Raw genomic sequence first — 19,552 nt, 5'->3', positions numbered from 1 at the left:
CCCCCAAGCACTACATCAGTCACCTGGCTGGTACTTGGTAAATGTTCTATGGTGCTCATCCCATCTGCTCTGTGTATGTTCAAAATTAACTGCCAAGCTGCAGCAGCAGGGAAACCACTGTTGGCTTGCAAGGGTTGGGAGCCCAAAGTCTGGGCAGTCCCCTGAAAGCCCAGGCTCATCCCAGTGTCTGGCTGCTCCATGCATTGAGCCTGCTTCATTCTTCTGTATTTGCCTGAACTACAGGTAGAATCCAGGCTTGGGCCCAGGGGAGAAGAAGGGGGTCAGCCAAGCAGAGCTGCACATGGCACAGACTGCAGACAAGTCTGCAGAGGTGCTGAGCAGGGTGTGAGGGGCAGCTGTGATAAGGGCAGCTGGGCAGGAGATTCTAGGCAGCATGCAGGGTGAGTGTGCACTGGTCCCAGATTTACATAAGCACTGTGGTATCTCTCCAGCCTGTGATGATCAAAGCTGGATTCCTGACATTACAGAAGTCAGAGTGACGCCCTGTTTCTTCTGTTCTTTTGCTAATAAATACATAATTTTCAAAATAAATAAATAGGGGGCTGGGCAGTAGTGCAGTGGGTGAAGCACATATGGCCTGAAGCACAAGGACCAGCGTAAGGATCCTGGTTCCAGCCACTGGTTCCCCACCTGCAGGGGGCGGGCGGGGGTGGGGGAGGGGGTGGCACTTCACCAGCGGTGAAGCAGGTCTGCAGTGTCTACCTTTCTCTCCTGCTCTCTGTGTTCCCCATCTCTCTCGATTTCTTTCTGTCCTATCTGGCAACAACAACAGTGAATAACAATAATAACAACAACAAAGGCAACAAGGGCAACAAAATAGGAAAAATAGCCTCCAGGAGCAGTGGATTCATAGTGCAGGCACTGAGCCCGGGCGATAACCCTGGAGGCAATAAATAAATAAATAAATAAATAAATAAAGCCAAGGTAGGGGCTGGCGATGGAGTAGCTCCAACACAAACTAAACACCTCGAATCTGACTGTGGGAGAGGAGAGGCAGAGACACTGAGTGAGGTACTGAAGCTCAAGTAAGTGCCCAGAGCTTGGATGGCTGAATAGCAGAGCCTGGACAAGCCATACTGGGTGGCTGCAGACTGCTGCTGGGCTTAGCCATCACGACCAATCCAAGTTCACGCCAAGGGCGCAGACAATCGGACCACAGATCCTGGCATTCTAGCTGAGGAGAATGAAAGTCACCCGCCCCTGCCTTCCTGGCTCAATTACAGCCCGCTAGATGGTTGTGTGGTGACCCTTTGACATCCTGCTCTGGCTGGCTCCCAGCCACCCTCCTCTGCGCTAATCAGGTTAGGGTGTCCCTCCTCTGGTGGCTCCACTTAAAAGGCTCCCCCAGACACCAGCAGCGCCACTGCCCCCACCATCTTGCCATCCAAATCCAGGAGTCCTGTGTCCAAAGCCTGATCTCAGGAGATAAGATGATATCTCCTTCCTCCCCCTCCCCCTCCACTCTTCCACCTCCTCCTCCTCCCCCCTCTTCCCACACACTCTCCCCTCCCTCTCCTGCTCCCCTTCCCTCTTCCCCCACCCCTCTCACCTCCCCTTCCCCCTCCTCCTCCTCATAACCTAGGAGGCTGTATTCCCACACAGCCCAGCTGCAAGGAGCCTGGCTGTGGGGAGCCATAAACTCACCTCCTGCCCTCTGCTCCCTCCTCCATTAGCTCTGCCCATTTATTTCATTTATGTGACTTCTCAGGAAAGGAATAAAGAAAAATGAAAACTTAGGCTACAGCCATCCGCCGGGCTAGAAATGTTAACTGTCCTTTAGAGGGGTAAATGGCTATTGATCTGAAGAAGAGGAGTTTCTCATACAAGCAAATTCATCACCAGGGCATCCTTTCCAGTTAAGGCAGTGCATGTGATCAGGTACAAGCACTGCAGATACAAATGCAAGACTAGGTGAACGGGGAGCACACAGGAGAACTGGTCTCCCTGTGGGCCTCAGAATACCAGTTAATAATTTTGACAATTACTTTAAAAAATTTTATTTTATTTATTTCCTATGACAGAGGGGGAGAGAGGAGGAAGATGAGAGGGAAAGATAAGATAGATAGATGATAGAAAGATAGATAGATGATAGACAGAAAGATGATAGAAAGATAGATAGGCAGATAGATGATAGATGATAGATGATAGATGATAGATAGATGATAGATAGATGATAGAGATGGAAAGACAGAGCAGCACTGTGGTAGCTGTGGCACTGAGGATTGAACCAGGAGTCTCAGGCACGCAAATCCTGCGCTCTGCCAGGTGAGCACACCCCCTGCCATAGTAATTTCCCTCCCTCTCCCTATTTTCCTTCTTTCCCTCCTTCCTTTCTTTCATTTCACCGCCAGAGCTTCATGACTGTAAAGTTCTACCACTTCTAGTGAACATTCCTTTTAATTAGCTAAAATTGCTTTAGACAGAAAGAGAGAGGTAGAGAAAAAAAAAAGGGAATGACACAAAGAAGGATGCCACAGCACTGTCCCACTGCTCCACCCCCATGCAGCTCTTTCCGTGTGGTGGCCAGGGGCTTAACCTGGGGTCCTCACACACGATAAAGTGTGTGCTCTCTCAGGCGAGCCTTCTCCTGGCCCCAACAACTTACTTTTCAGTTAAACATTTTCTAGTTATTTATTTTTACCACAAGAGTTCTTAGTGGAACTTGGTGCTTGTGTGATGACTCCACCACTCGAGGATTTTTCTTTTTCTTACAGAGACAGAGAGAAAGAGGGAGAGAGGGGAGAGAGAGGAAGAAAGAGACACCTGCAGTGCTGCCTCACTGCTTGTGAAGCTTGTGAAGCTTCTTCCTCCCTGCAGGTAGGGACCAAGGGCTTGAGCCTGAGTTCTTAACCACGGTAACCTGTACGCTCAACCAGGTGCACCTCTGCTCAACCCCTAGTTAAACATTTTTATTTGCCAGGTACAATTATACATAATTGTACCTGGCAAATATTATCCCATTACTGTGTGTGTGTGTGCTGCCAGAGCTCCACACATGCAAACTGTGCACTCTATCACTGTGCTACATCCCCAGCCCAGAAATGCAAAGCTCGCTCCAGCTAATAGGTGGGTCCCTGTGATGTCACCCCAGCTCTTCTCACTCTTATATAAACCAGCACATCCAGAAAAACGTTATTCCCTCCTTGTCTGTCCTTGAGATTCCTGAGTTAGGTTTCATCAAAGGTCTCATCTAACTGAGAAATTACACCTCTGTCACAGCCAGAAGTTCTTGGCGATAACACAGACTATTCCAACAATAACAACAAAATGTTAGTTCTGTAAAGAGCTTCTTCTGGTCCCAGCACTGCTGCTTCACGTGTGCCTGTCCACCCCCGCCCCCCCCACCCGCGCACACATGCACACACACACACACACCAACACTGGAAGAGGGACTGCTTACTCTGTTATTCCGTTATACAGCTGTGGAAACAGAGGCTCTAGGAAGTCACTTGCTCAAATTCATGAAAATAATAGGGGTTTGAACCTATGTATCCTGGTCACATGTAAGGGACACTGAAAATTGGCTTTCTTGGGAACACATGGCCTGCCCACAGCCTTCTAAAACTCACTCCAGGATTCTCGACTCCCATCAGAGCAGACAGACACAAACAGGCTCTGTTTCTATCTGCTACTGGTTGTTTCAGTGTGGGTGTGTGTGCACCTGTAGCTATTAAGAGGTGTATGCGAATTCCTGTATCCATCAAGACTGAGGTGACCATACATACACTAATATCTACTTTGGGTGCTACTGAACTCAAAACCCTGCAAGAGGAATTCCAGGAACAGTTCTCTGGTGTTAGCAAAATGCTACCTACAGAGTTGCTCCAGCAGGAGGCCCCTTACGGTAGTTCCCAAGCCAGAGGAAGTGATTTAAAATAACATTTTGTAAACCCAGACATGCCCAGGTAGAGGAGTTGGGACTTGTCTGTGATTCGAGGGCCCTTCTCCTACAAAGACAAGCTCAGTGGTACGGTAACCCCTAATAGAGGGATACCCACACTCAGGCCCCTGGATACATCTGCTATGCTGCCCCATAGCAGAGGAAGGGCTTTGAAGGGACTGCCTTCCTTCACAGAGGGACAGACTTCTCCCCAGACAGACACTCACCCGGCAGTACTCATCGATGGGCTTCAGCCTCTTCACAGCAACATCTCGGATGTGGCTTCTCCGGAAAAGGATCTTGCCTGAAAGAGAGATGGTCATGAGCCTGGTGATTCTGACAAAGCTGACAAAAGCACCAGAGACTCCTGCCCTCTTACTTTCCCACCTGCCACCACCACTACTGTCATGGAAGAGAGGAGAGTCACCTCTCCTAGGGGGCAGGAGGCGCTCAAGGCTGAGGGTCCAGGACCGCTCTGGCAGAGAATGAGCCCTGGAGGCTGCCATCTTGGTCAAGTCGCCTCATCTGGGTTTAATGGCAGGATCAGTGACCGATGTGGGCGTGGCTCCCAAGGGGCTGGGAGGATGAATACAAAGACTGGACCAACCCACATGCTGTGTTTTGTTTTCAGGCCCAACCCTCCTTGAGAAATCAGCATTCCTCCCCGCCTGTCTGGCAGGAATTCCTATTCTTAGTTTGGGTGGGTGGCTACTTCCAGGGCAGGCACAGGCCAGTGCCCAAGAAGGCTGGCCGTCCCAGCCTCTTAGTACACACTGCCTCTAGTCACAGGTGATTGCCAGACACCCCTGCAGGTATGGGCAAGGCTTACAGGGAAGGTTGGCCTCTCAGACCTCCCCAACAGGATCTTCTGAGCCAGCTAAAAGAAATGATAACAAACTGGGAGCTGGGTGGTGGCATACCAGATTAAGCATACATATTATTACGTACAAGGACCCAGGTCTGCAGTGTTGATCTTTCTTTCTCCCTCTCTACCTCTCCCTACCCTCTCAATTTCTCTCGGTCTTATCTAATAAAATAGAAAGAAAAACTAAACATAAGAAAAAATGGCATCCTGTGAGTACCCATTCATTGGGGAAACTGACGATCCTTCCTAGCCGACTGAATCCACATGGATCCCAGTCACTTTCAAAGCCAGCAACAAGCAGCTCCTGACAGCTTTCAAGCTATTGGTTCTGCTCTTTGAGTCCTCCAACTTAATGTTGAGGGGCTGTCCTTTGCCAAACGCGTTCTTATTGGTCAATTGGCGATACAGCATCAGGCAGATGTTATTTGCCTACAAGAAACACATATAGCAGTCGATGAAGCTGCTCGATTCACCATCAGTGGATTCGATTTAATATGCTATAATCTCCATCCTAAACACGGCCGAGCCATCTACGCTAAATCGTATCTTGCAACGTTTACCATACGGCCTCTTCGACCTTCTACGACTCCATTACTATTGGAACTATTCAGCTCGTCAACGTATATAAGCCTCCCAGTGCCTCATGGGATAACGAGGTCCTGCCTAGCCCGAATCACCCAGCCGTTTACGTTGGAGACTTTAATAGTCATCACCAAGACTGGGGATATTCCTCCACTCGTGCTGATGGCTCTATCTTAGCCGACTGGGCTTCAGCGAATGACCTCTCCCTATTATACGATCCCAAACAGCCAGGCTCTTTTCACAGTGCTAGATGGAATAAAGACTCGTCACCCGACCTGTGCTGGATTAGCACAGTCAACGGCCAAGCCTTTCCTGCTACGAGACAAGTTCTCAAGATCTTCCCACACAGTCATCACACCCAGCTATCATCCACATTGGTCTCCAGCTCCCACTGATTCTGTGCTTGGAGAAACTAAGATGGAACTTTCGGAAAGCAAACTGGCGTCTGTTCAGTGATCTTACCAACAAATCTATTCCTGCAATTCCAATTAACTCTATCCCCTCTGAAGATTCCTACAGGCACTTCTGCCAAGCCATCTTCAAAGCAGCTTCCCAAGCCATTCCTTGTGGGAGACATGCTAACTATACGCCTTGTCTTGATGCTGAATGCGAGCAACTACTAAAGCAGTATGATGAGTCGGGCAACCCAGATGTGGCTGACCATCTCATTGCCTCCCTGGATGCAGCACGCCAAACCCGCTGGCAACAACTCATGGAAAGTCTGAACATCACCCACTCAAGTAGGAAGGCCTGGAAGATTCTTCACAGTCTGGGTGCCGGTAGCCAACTCCCTCCAGTCTCCCATCCTCCCGTATCTCCAAACTCAGTGGCCAGTCAGCTAACTCAAGTTGGACGTGCTAAGATCAACCCAGTCTGGAAAAGAGACATTTCCCATGAGTGGTCATCCCACTTCCGTTTATCTTGTCCATCTCCAAAACTCTCTCCCTTTACACTGTCTGAACTGGAAGACGCTTTGAAGAGGGTTAAACCAGGAACGGCTGCTGGCTATGATAACATCACCCCAGAACTCATTCTTAACTTGGGCCCCGCGGCAAAGAAGTGGCTCACTACATTCCTGTCCCACATCTTGGAATCCGAATCTATGCCCAAAACTTGGCATCGTGCGAAGATAATAGCAGTTTTGAAACCAAAGAAAGACCCAACACTGGCCACCAGCTATAGACCAATTTCTCTCCTCTCCGTGTGTTACAAACTCCTTGAGAGGCTGCTTCTGTCACGTATTTCTCCTCTTACAGAGAAATTCCTATCATCCGCCCAAGCTGGTTTCTGCCCAGGAAGATCTACCTGCGAACAAGCCCTGGCCCTCTCAACTTACATTGAAAATGGATTCCAGAAGAATTTAAAGACGGGTGCTGTCTTTGTTGATCTCACAGCAGCCTATGACACGGTCTGGCACCGTGGTCTCCTAGTCAAGATCTCAAGATGCCTGCCTCCATGGGTGGCCAACACTATATCGTTTCTTCTCCAAAACAGAAGATTCTGGGTGCATCTGGGTGACAAGTCTAGCAGATGGAGACTTGTCTCAAGTGGCCTCCCCCAGGGCTCTGTTCTGGCTCCTACGCTATTTAATATTTACATCAATGACCTTCCAGAAACTTCTTCAAGGAAGTTCATCTACGCTGATGACATCTGCTGTGCAACTCGGGCATCCAAGTTTGACATCCTCGAGGAAACACTCACGAAAGACATGTCTCTGATATCTGATTACTGTAAAAAATGGCGACTAATCCCTAGCACTGCAAAAACGGTATCATCTGTTTTCCATCTACACCATGCCTCGGCCTCGCGTGAGCTTAATGTGCAGCTTGATGATACGAGAATCCGGCATGAAGCTCAGCCAGTCTATCTTGGTGTTACTCTCGATCGCACCCTGTCATTTCACGAACATCTCATAAAAACTGCAGCAAAGGTGGGTGCGAGGAATAACATCATTGCAAGACTGGCCAGCTCCTCATGGGGCGCGAGCGCTTCCACACTACGATCATCATCTCTGGCATTATGCTATTCCACTGCAGAATACTGTGCCCCAGTATGGTTTCGTAGCCCCCATGTCCACTTGGTCGATTCCAAATTATATTCCTCCATGAGGATAATTTCTGGAACCATCCGTTCCACCCCGGTTCCATGGCTGCCAATTCTTAGCAACATCGCCCCACCAGATATTCGTCGGGATGCAGCATCATCTAAGTTCATTTCCCACGTCTACGCTCGACCGGACCTGCCAATATACACGGATATCTTCGCCCACCCTGTCCAACGCTTGACGTCTCGTCACCCAATCTGGTCCCCTATGCCTACACTGAACTTCTCTGTTCCAGTCTCTTGGAAACAGAGTTGGCAGTCAGCTGAGGTCAAGAACAAACACCTCATCACAGACCCCTGCAAGCGTCAACCTGGCTTTGACCTAGCACGTTATGATTGGGCCCTCCTCAATCACTATCGAACAGGCCATGGCTGGTGCGCCGCTATGTTCCATCGCTGGGGAGCCAGAGATGACCCGAACTGCCCCTGCGGCTCCAGACAGACTATGACCCACATAGTCAGCGACTGCCACCTCTCCAGATTCAAAGGAGGTCTTGAAACTTTACATCAGGCTCAACCTGATGCTGTTGACTGGCTAAGGAAGAATGGCAAATGCTAGAAGAAGGAAAAATGGCCGCCAGGAATGCTGGAATCATAGTAACAACATTGAGCCCCAGAGATAATCCTGGTAGTGATAAGAAGAGGAAGAGAAAGAAGGGGAAGTGTTGTATGCTTCACATTGGTTTGGTCTCGCTCTCCCCGCCAGGAGAATTGGTTTGGCCCTTGCTAGTTTCGCGCCTCTCTTTCTCCCCACCCCCATGCTACGTAGTTCCGGACTTCTTGGTGCGGAGGCCGGAGAAGAAGCATGCAGGACAGATCTGTGTGGTGATTAGTTTGGGTTAGTTTATGAATCGTTGTTCGTGAATAAAGAAATACAGCTTCCCAGCCCAGCTGTGTGTCCCCAAGTCTCTGTCTGCCGCCACGAAGCTAGCCCGGCCTGCTGGGGCCCCGAATTCTAACGACAGGGAAGGGAAAGGAGGAAGAAGAAGAAGAAGAAGAAGAAGAAGGAGGAGGAGGAGGAGGAGGAGGAGGAGGAGGAGGAGGAGGAGGAGGAGAAGGAGGAGAAGGAGGAGAAGGAGGAGAAGGAGGAGAAGATGAAGAAGAAGAAGAGGCAGCAGCAGAGGCTGAAGAAGAAAAGAAAGTGAAAGAAAGGAAAAAAAGAGAAAAAGAAATGACAAACTGATCCATACACAACCCTTATACATTATTTTTAGTATTTATTTATTTATTTATTTATTTATTTATTTATTTATTTATTTATTTTAACAAGAGAGGGAGATACAGAGAGAAAGAGAGACTAAGACCAGGGCACTACTCAGCTCTGGCTTATGGTGGTGCTGGGAATTGAACCTGGGACCTCAGAGCTTCAGGCATGACAGACAATGTACAGCATAACCATTATGCTGTTTTCCTAGGCCCCTTTTTATTTTAATGTGGTGGTGGGGGATAAACTTGGGACCTCTTTCAGGCACTGAGCAGCCTCCCAGGGCATTTTTTTTGCATTTGTTTGTTTGTTTATTTTTATTGCCACTAGTGTTACCACTGGGGCTCAGTGACTGTACAAAGAATCTACTGCTTCTGGTGACCATTCCCTAACCCCCCTGCCTCTTTTCATTCTTCTGACAGGACACAGAGAAATTGAGAGAGGAAAGGGACACAGAGACACCTGCACCACTGCTTTACAATCTGTGAAGCTTCCCTCCTGTAGATGGAGACCAGGGAATTAAACTGGGGTCCTTGGCATGGTAGCTTTGTGTTACTGCCAGTTCCTCTATTTTTCGTTTTAAGAGAGAGGTGAACACCTCAGCACCACTCCATCATCCACGGAGCTGCCTCTGTGCCATGGACAGCAAGCACTCTCACGTGAGGAACCCAGGGCCTCAACCAGGGCATCTCCTGGCCCTGCACAATCTTTTCACAGTCAGTTAAATTAAGGATCTGAAATCTTTGGTCTGATGTTCATAGCCTTCCAGCTGACTCTCCTGTGCCCAGTGGTCATCACTGTCTAGGCCAATGCCCCCTTATCAGAATGACTTCTTTCAGTGACTGAGCTGGGAGTCAGCTCGCTCTTTCCAGAACATCCACACACACTGGCCACTTTCTGCTGTGAGCTACAGCTACAAGCTCCCACCAGGGGCTTGTCTGAGTCCCTTCAAGGCCACAGAGCCTGGCACCTGGTGAGGAGCTGGCCCTATAGCTGTAGCAAGCAGTGGCCGGTTCAACCCTGTCAGGTTTCCCTCAGAGAACTACTCTACTCTATTTCCAGTAATTTTGGCTTAGATGGACTAACCACACATCCTGACAACAAGGATAAGCATCTGAAAGTCTAGAGTTAATAGAGATCATCTTTACTACTGCCCGAGAAGAAAACTGGAGGAAAACAATCCGTACCTGCCATAAGGTAGTGATGTTCAGTAAACGATTAAAAAAGTATCTATGGAGCGATGCGGCATACCCAGTTGAGTGCACATATTATAATGTGCAAAAACCTGGATTTAAGCCCCTGGGCCCCGTCTCCAGAGAAAGCTTTACACACACAGAAGCAGTGCTGCAGGTTTCTCTCTTCCTCTTTTCTTCCCTCTTGATTTCTCTCTGTCTCTACTCAATAAATTATTAAAAAAATAATAAAAATGACATAATAAGTAAAAATAAATATTTATTTGTGTGTGAGAAAGAGCCCTGTATCACTCTGGTTTATGTGGTACTAGTGATGGAACTCAGGACCTCATGCTTGCAAGTCCTACCCTCCATTGCTGGACCACCTCCCCACCCTCAGTAAATGATTCTTGAGTGACTGGAAAGCACAGCCAAGAGGTGGTGAAGGGCAGGTCCCTTTGGCATTATTTGAGCAGCTGGAAAGAGTTGGTGTGTGAGTAGCTCATGTCTCTATACTTGGTGAACAGGCTGCCCCGGTCCACAGGTCCCTCCTCTGTGTCCCATACACCCTGCTAAGCACAAGGCTCTTCGATCAGCAAATGTCTCACAGGGACCCAATGGCCTGTACACTGTCCTTCCCCACCCCCTCCCTCAAGCTTTCCTTCCTCCCTTTGTCTCTGAAGCCAAGCAGAGGGGCCACTGCCCATCAGAAGGACGACATTGTGCAGACGGAACCCTGTCACTGAGATAAATAGGCTGGCCATAGTCTCCTTTGGTGAGGAGATAAAATGTGATTTATCAAGACACTAGGAATGGCTGCTGTTCTTGGGGGAAGATGGCACAGATCTGGCATTTCTGCCTCTTTGCCTTCCAACCTTTTATGGTTGTCTGCCTCTTGATTGCTTGCGTGCTGGGGCACAGGCATGTGCTCCAGGGGAATGGTGTGTCCAGATGAGCACCCAGGATGGGGACACAGCTCATGGGATGGACAAAATGGCGGACAAGCCTGCGGCTGGGGATCTGAACCTTTTACTGAGCTGGGGAGGGGTAGGAGCCAGAGCTTGCCCAGGCCACATGACACCAGCTGTCACGTAGTGCCACTCAAGACCCAGGACTCTAAGTGAAAGAAACCAAAGTAGAGTCCCTGGGAGGGTGTAGGCCTACAGTCCTGGCTCTGCATATGCTCCTCCAGAAAGAAGAAAATACATGATTTATGTGTATTGCCCTTTCTCATCTTATCAGAGGAACAAGGAGAGGAGGAAGGTAGGGAGACCTACTGGGTTCCCCTCCCAGGCCCAACTAGTTATTCTGGTATCCCTGACACAGAGCTACCTTTGACTGTAAAACAGCAGGGTATGAATGCAAGGGTGTGCTATATGCAGAAATTTCCCCACAAATGTTCAAATCTATCTTCTCGTGATTTTCTTAGTAACAGCTTCTTATTTTCTAGATTAAATTATTGCAAGAATACAGAATTTAAGGCCAAAATAAGTTTTTTGTTTCCGTACTGCTGGGGCCAATGCATGCTTGACTCTACCACTCTGAGCTGACTTTTCAGTTTAGTTTAGTTTTTTTTTTTTTTAATTTCAATTAGAGGGGCCAAGGAGGTGGCACAGTAGATAAAGCCTTGGACTCTCAAGTGTGACATCCCAAGTTCAATCCCTGGCATCCCAAATGTCAGAGTAATTAATAATCTGCTTGTCTCTCTATCTCTCTTATTAATAGATAAATCAAATAGAGAGATAAAGAGTCAGAGAAAGATGAAGAGACACTATAGCAGTGTTCTACCATCCATGAAGAGCCACCACCCTGTGTTATCCATGGTGGTGCTGGGGCTAAAACCCAGGGCCTCACATTTGGGTAAGTCATCCCTCCACTGGTTGAGCTATCTCCTGGCAAAATAAGTGTAAATCCTAGTGAGGCAAACTATTGGTAGTTAGTATTTTTTTATAACTTATTTATTTATCCATGAGAAAGATAGGAGAAGAGAAAGGACTAGACATCACTCTGGTACATGTGCTGCTGGGGATCGAACTCAGCACCTCATGGTTGAGAATCCAATGCTTTACCCACTGTGCCACCTCCCGGACCATGGTAGTTAAGTATTATGGGAGTTGAAAGTCATACTCAGATTTCAACTATGTGTGGGGTATCAGCACCCCAACCCCTATTTAGGTTAAGGGTCAACTATATACACATATAGCCTGGTCCGGCAGCAGAGAAAGAACTAGAAAATATAGTTATGGAACAATGAAGGCCTGCCTCTCTAAGGTGCAGAAATTGCAGAGAAGGGAAGGGTGGGGGGTGGGAAGACATGGGGGCCCTACCTTGTTCTCAGACTGCCCCACACAAGCAAGGCCACCGAGCCTCTGAGTTGGGCATGTCCAACACTCCTCATCCCTCAACCCTCAACCCCAAGGCTCACAGGTCTTTTGCTCAGGTGCAAAGAGTTTCTGCACAAGCCATTTCCCAGTTGAATTTTTGGAGTCCCAGCAGGGCTTTCCTCCTTCCCACTGAAATCCTGACAGAAGCAACATTTTCTTTTCTTAAGATCTTGGCACCAGGGATGGGGGTTGGAGCAGAGGAGAAGGAAGATCTGGAAGGGATTCTGCAGTACTGACTTCTTGTGATAAGTCCAAACTGCACTTCAAGAGCCAAATGTGTGACCATATTTAAAAAAAAAAAAAAAAAAGAGTGAGAGAGGAGAGGTGCTAGAGGTCCTAAGATTTGCTTCTGCAGGGGGGTAACAGAGTCGAGAGGAGGAGAGGGAAGAAAGAGGAGGAGGAGGAGAAGGTGGGGGAAGAGGAGGAGGAAGAAAGTCCCCATTAAGGAAGCCGAGACCACAGAGCATTAAAGGCCTCTTGTAAATGTAATTCAGCCCATTTATAGCAAGGCCAGGATCCTGCCAGAGCCTTCAAAGCCACACAGATGCTGCCCCAGAAATATGATAAGCATCACAGGGAAGATTACACATGGGACCAGAAACAGACCTCAACATTTAACTCCTTCCTGCTTGAGGAGGAGGAAAGAAAGCTGGAAACATGGAGAGGGAGACCCTTCTTCTGGCTACCTGGGCTCTCTGAGAATGTGGGGCCAGCAGGAGCAGGGCTCTGGGTTCAGGTTCTGCCTGGACCACAGGCTGGCTGTGTGACCTGAAGCAGCACCCTCTGCCCACTGGGGCCTTTGCCTTCTTCTAGAGAATGAAGGGCCTGGGCTCATAGCTGTCCATGCTAGAGGCCCTAAGATTTGCTTCTGGGGGGGGGGTATAGTAGAATCGAGAGGGTGAGGCGGAATGAGGCGTAGGGGCAGCAGTAACTGAATGCTGACTGCTGACTGCTGCACTGCCAGTGCATGCCAGGCACATGCTGAGAACTTTACTTTGGGCTCTTGCTCTTAATCTGAATAACCACCTCAAGGGGAGGGGACAAGACTTTTGCTGTCCTCACTCTGCCCAGGAGGAGCTGGTAGCTCAGAGATTGAGGGAATCATCCAAAGTCACAATCCTGGGGACAGGGCAGTGACATGCCTGGTTGAGTGCACACATTACCCTGGTTTGAGCCTCCTGGTCCCTGCCCGAGGGGGAAGCTTCATGAGCAGTGAAGCAATGCTTCAGGTATTTCTCCCTCTCTCCTTCTATCTTTCCCTCTCTCTCCATCATATCAAATAAAACAGGGGGGAAAAAGAAAGCTGCCAAAAGTGATGGATTCATAGTGCCAGCACTGAGCCTGGGGCTCAGGCAGAGAGGCTGAGGGAATAAGGCAGTGAGTCTGGAGAGTTCTTTGTGGGGTGGACCGTGTGACACCATGAGAGCCATGGGGGAAACTAGGATTTTATTTAATGTGAGGTCTGGGGACCAGCTTCCTCTTCTGGACTGAGAATTAATCAAGTAATAACACAACTGGCTGGGGGACTCCCTACTCTCTGTTGCTGTGACAGGTGTTTCTGCTCTTCTTGGGTTCCTGCCTGCTGGTCAAGGAATCCCTGTAAATGCAGCTTTTCATAGGAGGACCTTGAAGGCTGGGAAATGCCATCTGGAGAGTAGAACAGGACATACCCTGAGACTCTGCCAACCAGACACGAATGAATGAATGAATGAATGAATGAATGAATGAACCAGTAATGGAGGGAAGGAGAAATCATTTCCCTGACCTGGGGCTGGTGAACTTTGGGGAGAAAGAGCTCCCCCTCAAGAGCAAATCTCCCTGTCCTTTAAGGTCACTCACTTCCTGCCCCACCCCACACCCATCTAGCTGGGCAGGTGCCATCTCACAGGACCAGGGGATGCTCACTTGTACAAGGGGTCGGCATCACCTAGGGGGTGTTGTCCTCATCCCACCCTCTATTCTGGCCCAGCCTTCACATGGTGAAGTTTGTGCTGGGCCAGGTCACAATGGCGGGACAGTGACTCAGGAAGGTCACCATGCTTGGATGGCAGAGATGCTCCTCCTACCCAGGGCACCAGGCATGTAATGAATCATCTCAGAGGCAGCTAGTGGGCCTTAGTAGTTGGCATCCAGATGAGGAAGGTGAGAGATGAGAACATGGCTGCTGTTTGCCAACAGGGAGGAGTGAAGAAAGAAAAGACAGAAGTATCTGAGAGCAATCAAGCCCTCAGGACAGCCAAGGACTCCAAGGTCCTCCTTGTGAGAAGTAGTATCAGGGATTCAGAGGCCCCAGGCCCAGGAAGAACAGAAGCACCAGATACAGCACCACCGGCCAGCCCCACCACCATGACCATGAACACAGCGGCCTTGGTGGAAGGGCACATGAGGAGCGGAGGGGAGAAGAAAGGAGAGCAGTCACAGCTGGTCTTTGCTGGTGGTGCAGTCTTCCTGTAACCCCTAGCTGTTGAGCAGGTCCTGCTAGACCTGCCTGTGCCCAGCATGCCCCTAAACCTCCTTTATGTCCACCTGGTCCTGATGGGGAAAGTCTATTGCCCATCAACAGTTGAATCTCCAACTTTCAAACCCATGTCAAGATCCCACCTCCCGATAACACTCAGCATGGTAGACAGCTGTGGGTTTTACCTGCTGGCAGTTTCATTACAATGCCCTGATTTTCTTTCTTTCATTTTTAAAAAAAGGTTCTGGCAGAAAGTTTATTGTATATTCTCCATTCTTAGTTACAAATCGGTTGAGAAGCAGAAGTGCTGGTTCTGGGATGATAATCAACAATGATTTCTTTGACTTGGAACTCCCTTTACTATGTCCAGGTCACATATTTCCACACTGTTCTCCCACTACATGAAGCTGGCTTTAGCTATGTTAACGATAGTGCTACAGATTTGATAGCCGGATGGCAGTAAGAATCTGTTAAATATACTGTGCTAGGTAGCTGTTCTTATTAATAACCATTTTTAAATCTAATGAGAATCACTGAGGTCCTACTCAATCATTTAACACCTCTGACATATCCTTTAAGGAACATATAATGGGGTGTGGGGAGCGGATGGTGGTGCACTCAGTTAAGCGAACATAGTACTAAGTGCAAGGACCCGCACAAGGATCCAGATCTGAGCAGTTTGAACACTGCAAGTGGGGGAAGTGCTTCAGGAACAGTGAAGCAGATCTGCAGGTGTCTATATCTCTCTCCCTTTCTGTCTCGCATTGTTTAAATATTTACTTATTTTATGAGAGGAAAGGGACCAAGCATTGATTTGCCCTGGCATACATGGCACTGTGAGGGCTGCGTTCATGCAAGTCCTGTGCTCTACCAGCTGAGCTACCTTCCACAATAACACCCTAATTTTCTTTTGAGGAATAGTCTCTCCTTCCTTCTTAGTCTATGTGCTATCAGTGGGGGCCTCCTCACCCCAAACTCCTGCAGTCATCAATCAGTACTTAGTCATGGGCATGTGACCCACATTAGCCTGATGAGAATCAAGCTGGGGCTTTTGTGGAAACTACCAGAAAAAAAAAAAAAGGAAAATAGGAAAGGAAGGAAGAAAGAACTCCCCTAAGTCATAAACTGTAACCTCCAAATTGGTAGAGGCCCTCTCTGCATCTCTCTCACTACTTGGGCAAAGTCTGTGTGAGAAGGAAGCCAGACAGGCCTGGAGCTGTGACCCTTGCATTTTCAGTGATACGAACCATGCACATGCAGGGCTTCACTGCTCTGGGCCACTTTTTATTCAGACAGAGTGACAGAGAGAAGATGACACCACAGTACTGGAGCTTCTTCCATTGTCATAGCACTTGTCATGTGGTGTGGGAGCCTAAACTTGAACACATTATCAGTGAGCTATCTCTCCAGCTCTCCCTTAAAAAAATTATATAGGAGGTAGAGCCAAACATGAGAGAAACAGAAAGAGAAGCCAGAGCAACACTCTGGTACACACAGTGTTGGGATTGAACCAGGACCCTCAAGCATGCAAGTCCTGCCTTCTACTGCCTTAGTGGACAGCTGACTACTGTCCTCCAGGGTCATTGCTGGGCTTGGTGCCTGCACCATGAATCCATCGCTCCTGGAGACCATTTTTCCCCCTTTTGTTGCCCTTGTTGTTGTAGCCTCATTGTGGTTGTTATTATTATTGCCATTGTTGATGTTGTTTGTTGTTGGACAGGACAGAGAGAAATGGAGAGAGGAGGGGAAGACAGAGAGGGGGAGAGAAAGATAGACACCTGCAGACCTGCTTCACCGCCTGTGAAGCGACTCCCCTGCAGGTGGGGAGCCGGGGGCTCGAACCGGGATCCTTAGGCCGGTCCTTGCGCTTTGCGCCACATGCGCTTAACCCACTGCGCTACCACCCGACCCCCCCTCATTCTGTTTTAAACAAGACTGTGTTGGGTCTAGGCCTTGTCACCAGGAAGTTCCTGACTGCATTCGGCTACGTGTGCATTTACTACGTGTGACGTGGAGCAAGTCACAACTTATTGGAGTATTTCCTCAAAGTACATTCAAATAGTCCTGGCTCACTCAAAGTATTATTGTGAGGAGCCAGGGAACTGGTGCACAGGAGCACTTAACATGGAGCCCAACCCATAATCGACGCTGAACAAATGGGGTGTCTTATGAGCTGACAATTCCGGGTCACACTGGCACGGTGGGGTAGGGTGCAGGAAGGAGACAGCAGGCCCTGCCAGCCACCAGACTTTGGAACACTGGTCATCCACACTCCATCCACTCTCCATCCACCTAGCTTCACATCCAGGGCCCCAACTCCCTGTCACCTTGCAGCCGCCTTTCCAGATTCAACCCCCCACCCCAGAATCCCACCATGTCCTCTGCAGAGCTCCCATTCTTCCTACAGATGCACCTCCTTCAGGCTGCTTCAAAGGGCAGAGACGTGACACCATGCAGAGGCAGTGATGACTCACTCTGCATGTGACTCAAGCAGGTGAGTCTCCCCATTTGGCACACTCCACCCCCAACCCCACACACTCAGGGAAGCAGCTCCCCTGGAATTTCACCATAGCTTGAGACCTTTAACCCTCTTGCTGCCACAGTGCTTAGAGTAAGAATTTGCACTTTAAGGGGGCAGGGTGGAGAGTAGTCCCGCAAATTCTCGTTTGGAGGTTCCCATACCCAGTCCAAAGACAGGACTAAAGAAACAAAAGGCTCTTCCTGGGGGGCTGGGCACACTTAGTTAAGTGCACATGTGTACACACTGTATACAAAGATGAGGGTTCAAGTCCCCGCTCCCCACCTACAAGAGGGACACTTCCCGAGTGATGAAGCAAGTACTGCAGGTGTTTGTCTTCCTCCTTCTCTGTCTCCCTCCCTCTCTCAATTTCTCTCTGTTCTATCAAATAAAGAACAAAAAGGGGAGAAATGTTTGTCAGGAGCAGTGGATTCATTCTGCAGGCACCAAGCCCCAGCAATATAAATAAATAAATAAAAATAAATAAATAACACCTCAAAAGGCTCCTCTCCTCTCCCAGTCCCCAGTGGGGCCAGGTGGGATTTACAGGTGTCTGATAAAGATAAAGCAGTTAACACCTGCATACCAGAGCAGAAGTATTTATCTTGAAGGAACCAAATGGAATCAAAGGTTTTTGTTTTGTTTTGTTTTGTTTTGTTTTGCAAGAGGCTTAGAGAATTGTGGAGCCAAAACAATGTGCTTCTTTCTTTAGAAGTATGGCACACAGAGGAAGTTGTGCACACAGGTATAGTGTTCAGTGAACTTTTACCAGCTGAACCCACAGGCATAACCAGCACCCAGATGTATGCAGTATCTATCACCTGCACCCCAGATGACCTCTGCTGAGTCAAGCACATTTTAGAAGACAGGGTGTGTGGGGTGTGTGAATATTTCCACATGAATCTGGAGACCAGAGCTCTAGGTCAGTTGAGTAGGACCTAGTGCTGAGTAGGGGGCTAATGCACAATTTTAGCAACATTTCTGATCTCTCGAGGCTAACTGATTTTATTTTATAATTTTTTTTACATTTCTACCAGGATTATTACTGGCACTTGGTGCCTATATGACAAACCCACTACTTCCAGCAGCCATTTTCTTCTTTTTCTTTCCTTTTATGATAGATATAAAGACAAATGTGTGTGTGTGGGGGGGTAAGGTACAGAGAGAGGACAAGAGGCACCTTTAACACTGTTCCATCATTCTCAAAGCATCTAGCCTATAGGTAGGGACTGGGGGCTTTTACCAGGGTCTTCAAACATGGTAATGTGCATTCTTCCAGTTGTGCCAATGCCAAAACCCTTCTTAGGTTATTTAAGTTGTAGGAAATTTAAGTGCACAGTAAATCTGAATCCTTGGAATGGGGTCCATTTCTGTGTGGGTTAAATGTGGACACACTTTTCATTTATTGATGTAACAAATCACATATGCTTACCCATAGGACTAGCTTCCAGAAGAACAGCATCAAAAGAAATAAATCCCTTGAGTCTGACAACTTACTCTAGAGAACACCAGGATGGGGTGTTACCCCAATATAGACCAAGACATTTCACTGGTTACTAGATCCCTCTGTGGAGCACAAGCTGCCAGACAAGTCCCACCCAGGTCGTATGAATTGCCTACATGTAGCTGGCATTTGGAGACTCCTAATGGTATTGGATCAAAGGAGGTGTTGGTCAAAGGTTCCATGTGTTGGCAGGGGAAGTGGGATGGCCCAGCCTGACCCTGGGAGGCAGATAGACCAGGAGGCCCAGGGAAGGGAGAAGCTTTGTGATCACATGTGACACAGTACCTGAAGTGGCCATGATGAGGGGAAATGCCACTGGGTACTGTTGGGGTCCCTTCAGGGTGCAGGCTGCAGCCTCATCCAGAGCTAAGGCTGGACAACCTGTAATGTATTGGGGTATAATGCATCACCCATCTAATGCTAGTGGAGGGACAGATGGCAAGGCTAAGGACACTGGCCTCACACCTATGGTCACACAGGTCTGATTTTGCCTTCCTGCTGTGCTTTTTTACTCTTCACCGAATGGGATGGTGAGAAAAAAAATCAAATTCTGGGACGATGTAATAGCAAGATAAGAGTGTGGGCTACAAAATGGAGAGGGCCCAGGCCCTTAGCAGCCCTGAGTGCTGGGCGTATGACCCTGCCAAGAGGATGCCAAGAGGAATTAAAGGGCTAGTATGTGGATATGAAAGAGTAGCTTGGGCATACAGGAGGACAACAGCACAAGAGGCTTATTGCCACAAAGATGGCTGACGTCTGGCCAAAAGCCCATAGCAGTTGTCTGTCTGGAGACCCAAGCCTTTCCCATTCCCACTTCCCATTCACTTTGTATCCAGAAATAAGAAAAATCTTCTCTCTTTT

At 48.5% G+C, this 19,552-nt stretch overlaps 1 protein-coding gene across 7 annotated transcripts in view; it reads right to left on the bottom strand.

Moving 5' to 3' along the window:
* The window catches only part of SH3PXD2A (SH3 and PX domains 2A), a 262,938-nt gene that overhangs the window by 110,334 nt on the left and 133,052 nt on the right, over positions 1-19,552 (bottom strand). For all 7 annotated transcript variants that reach the window (XM_060171382.1, XM_060171386.1, XM_060171384.1 and 4 more), the window contains one exon: positions 4,129-4,205. In XM_060171382.1, the coding sequence (XP_060027365.1) occupies positions 4,129-4,205 (77 nt within the window). The remainder of the gene's footprint in view (positions 1-4,128; positions 4,206-19,552) is intronic.

Source organism: Erinaceus europaeus, chromosome 14 (assembly GCF_950295315.1).
Source record: "Erinaceus europaeus chromosome 14, mEriEur2.1, whole genome shotgun sequence".
NCBI classification, from domain to species: domain Eukaryota; kingdom Metazoa; phylum Chordata; class Mammalia; order Eulipotyphla; family Erinaceidae; genus Erinaceus; species Erinaceus europaeus.
The sequence above is the reverse complement of the archived record's forward strand: the minus strand, read 5'-3'. Positions and strand labels throughout refer to the sequence as shown.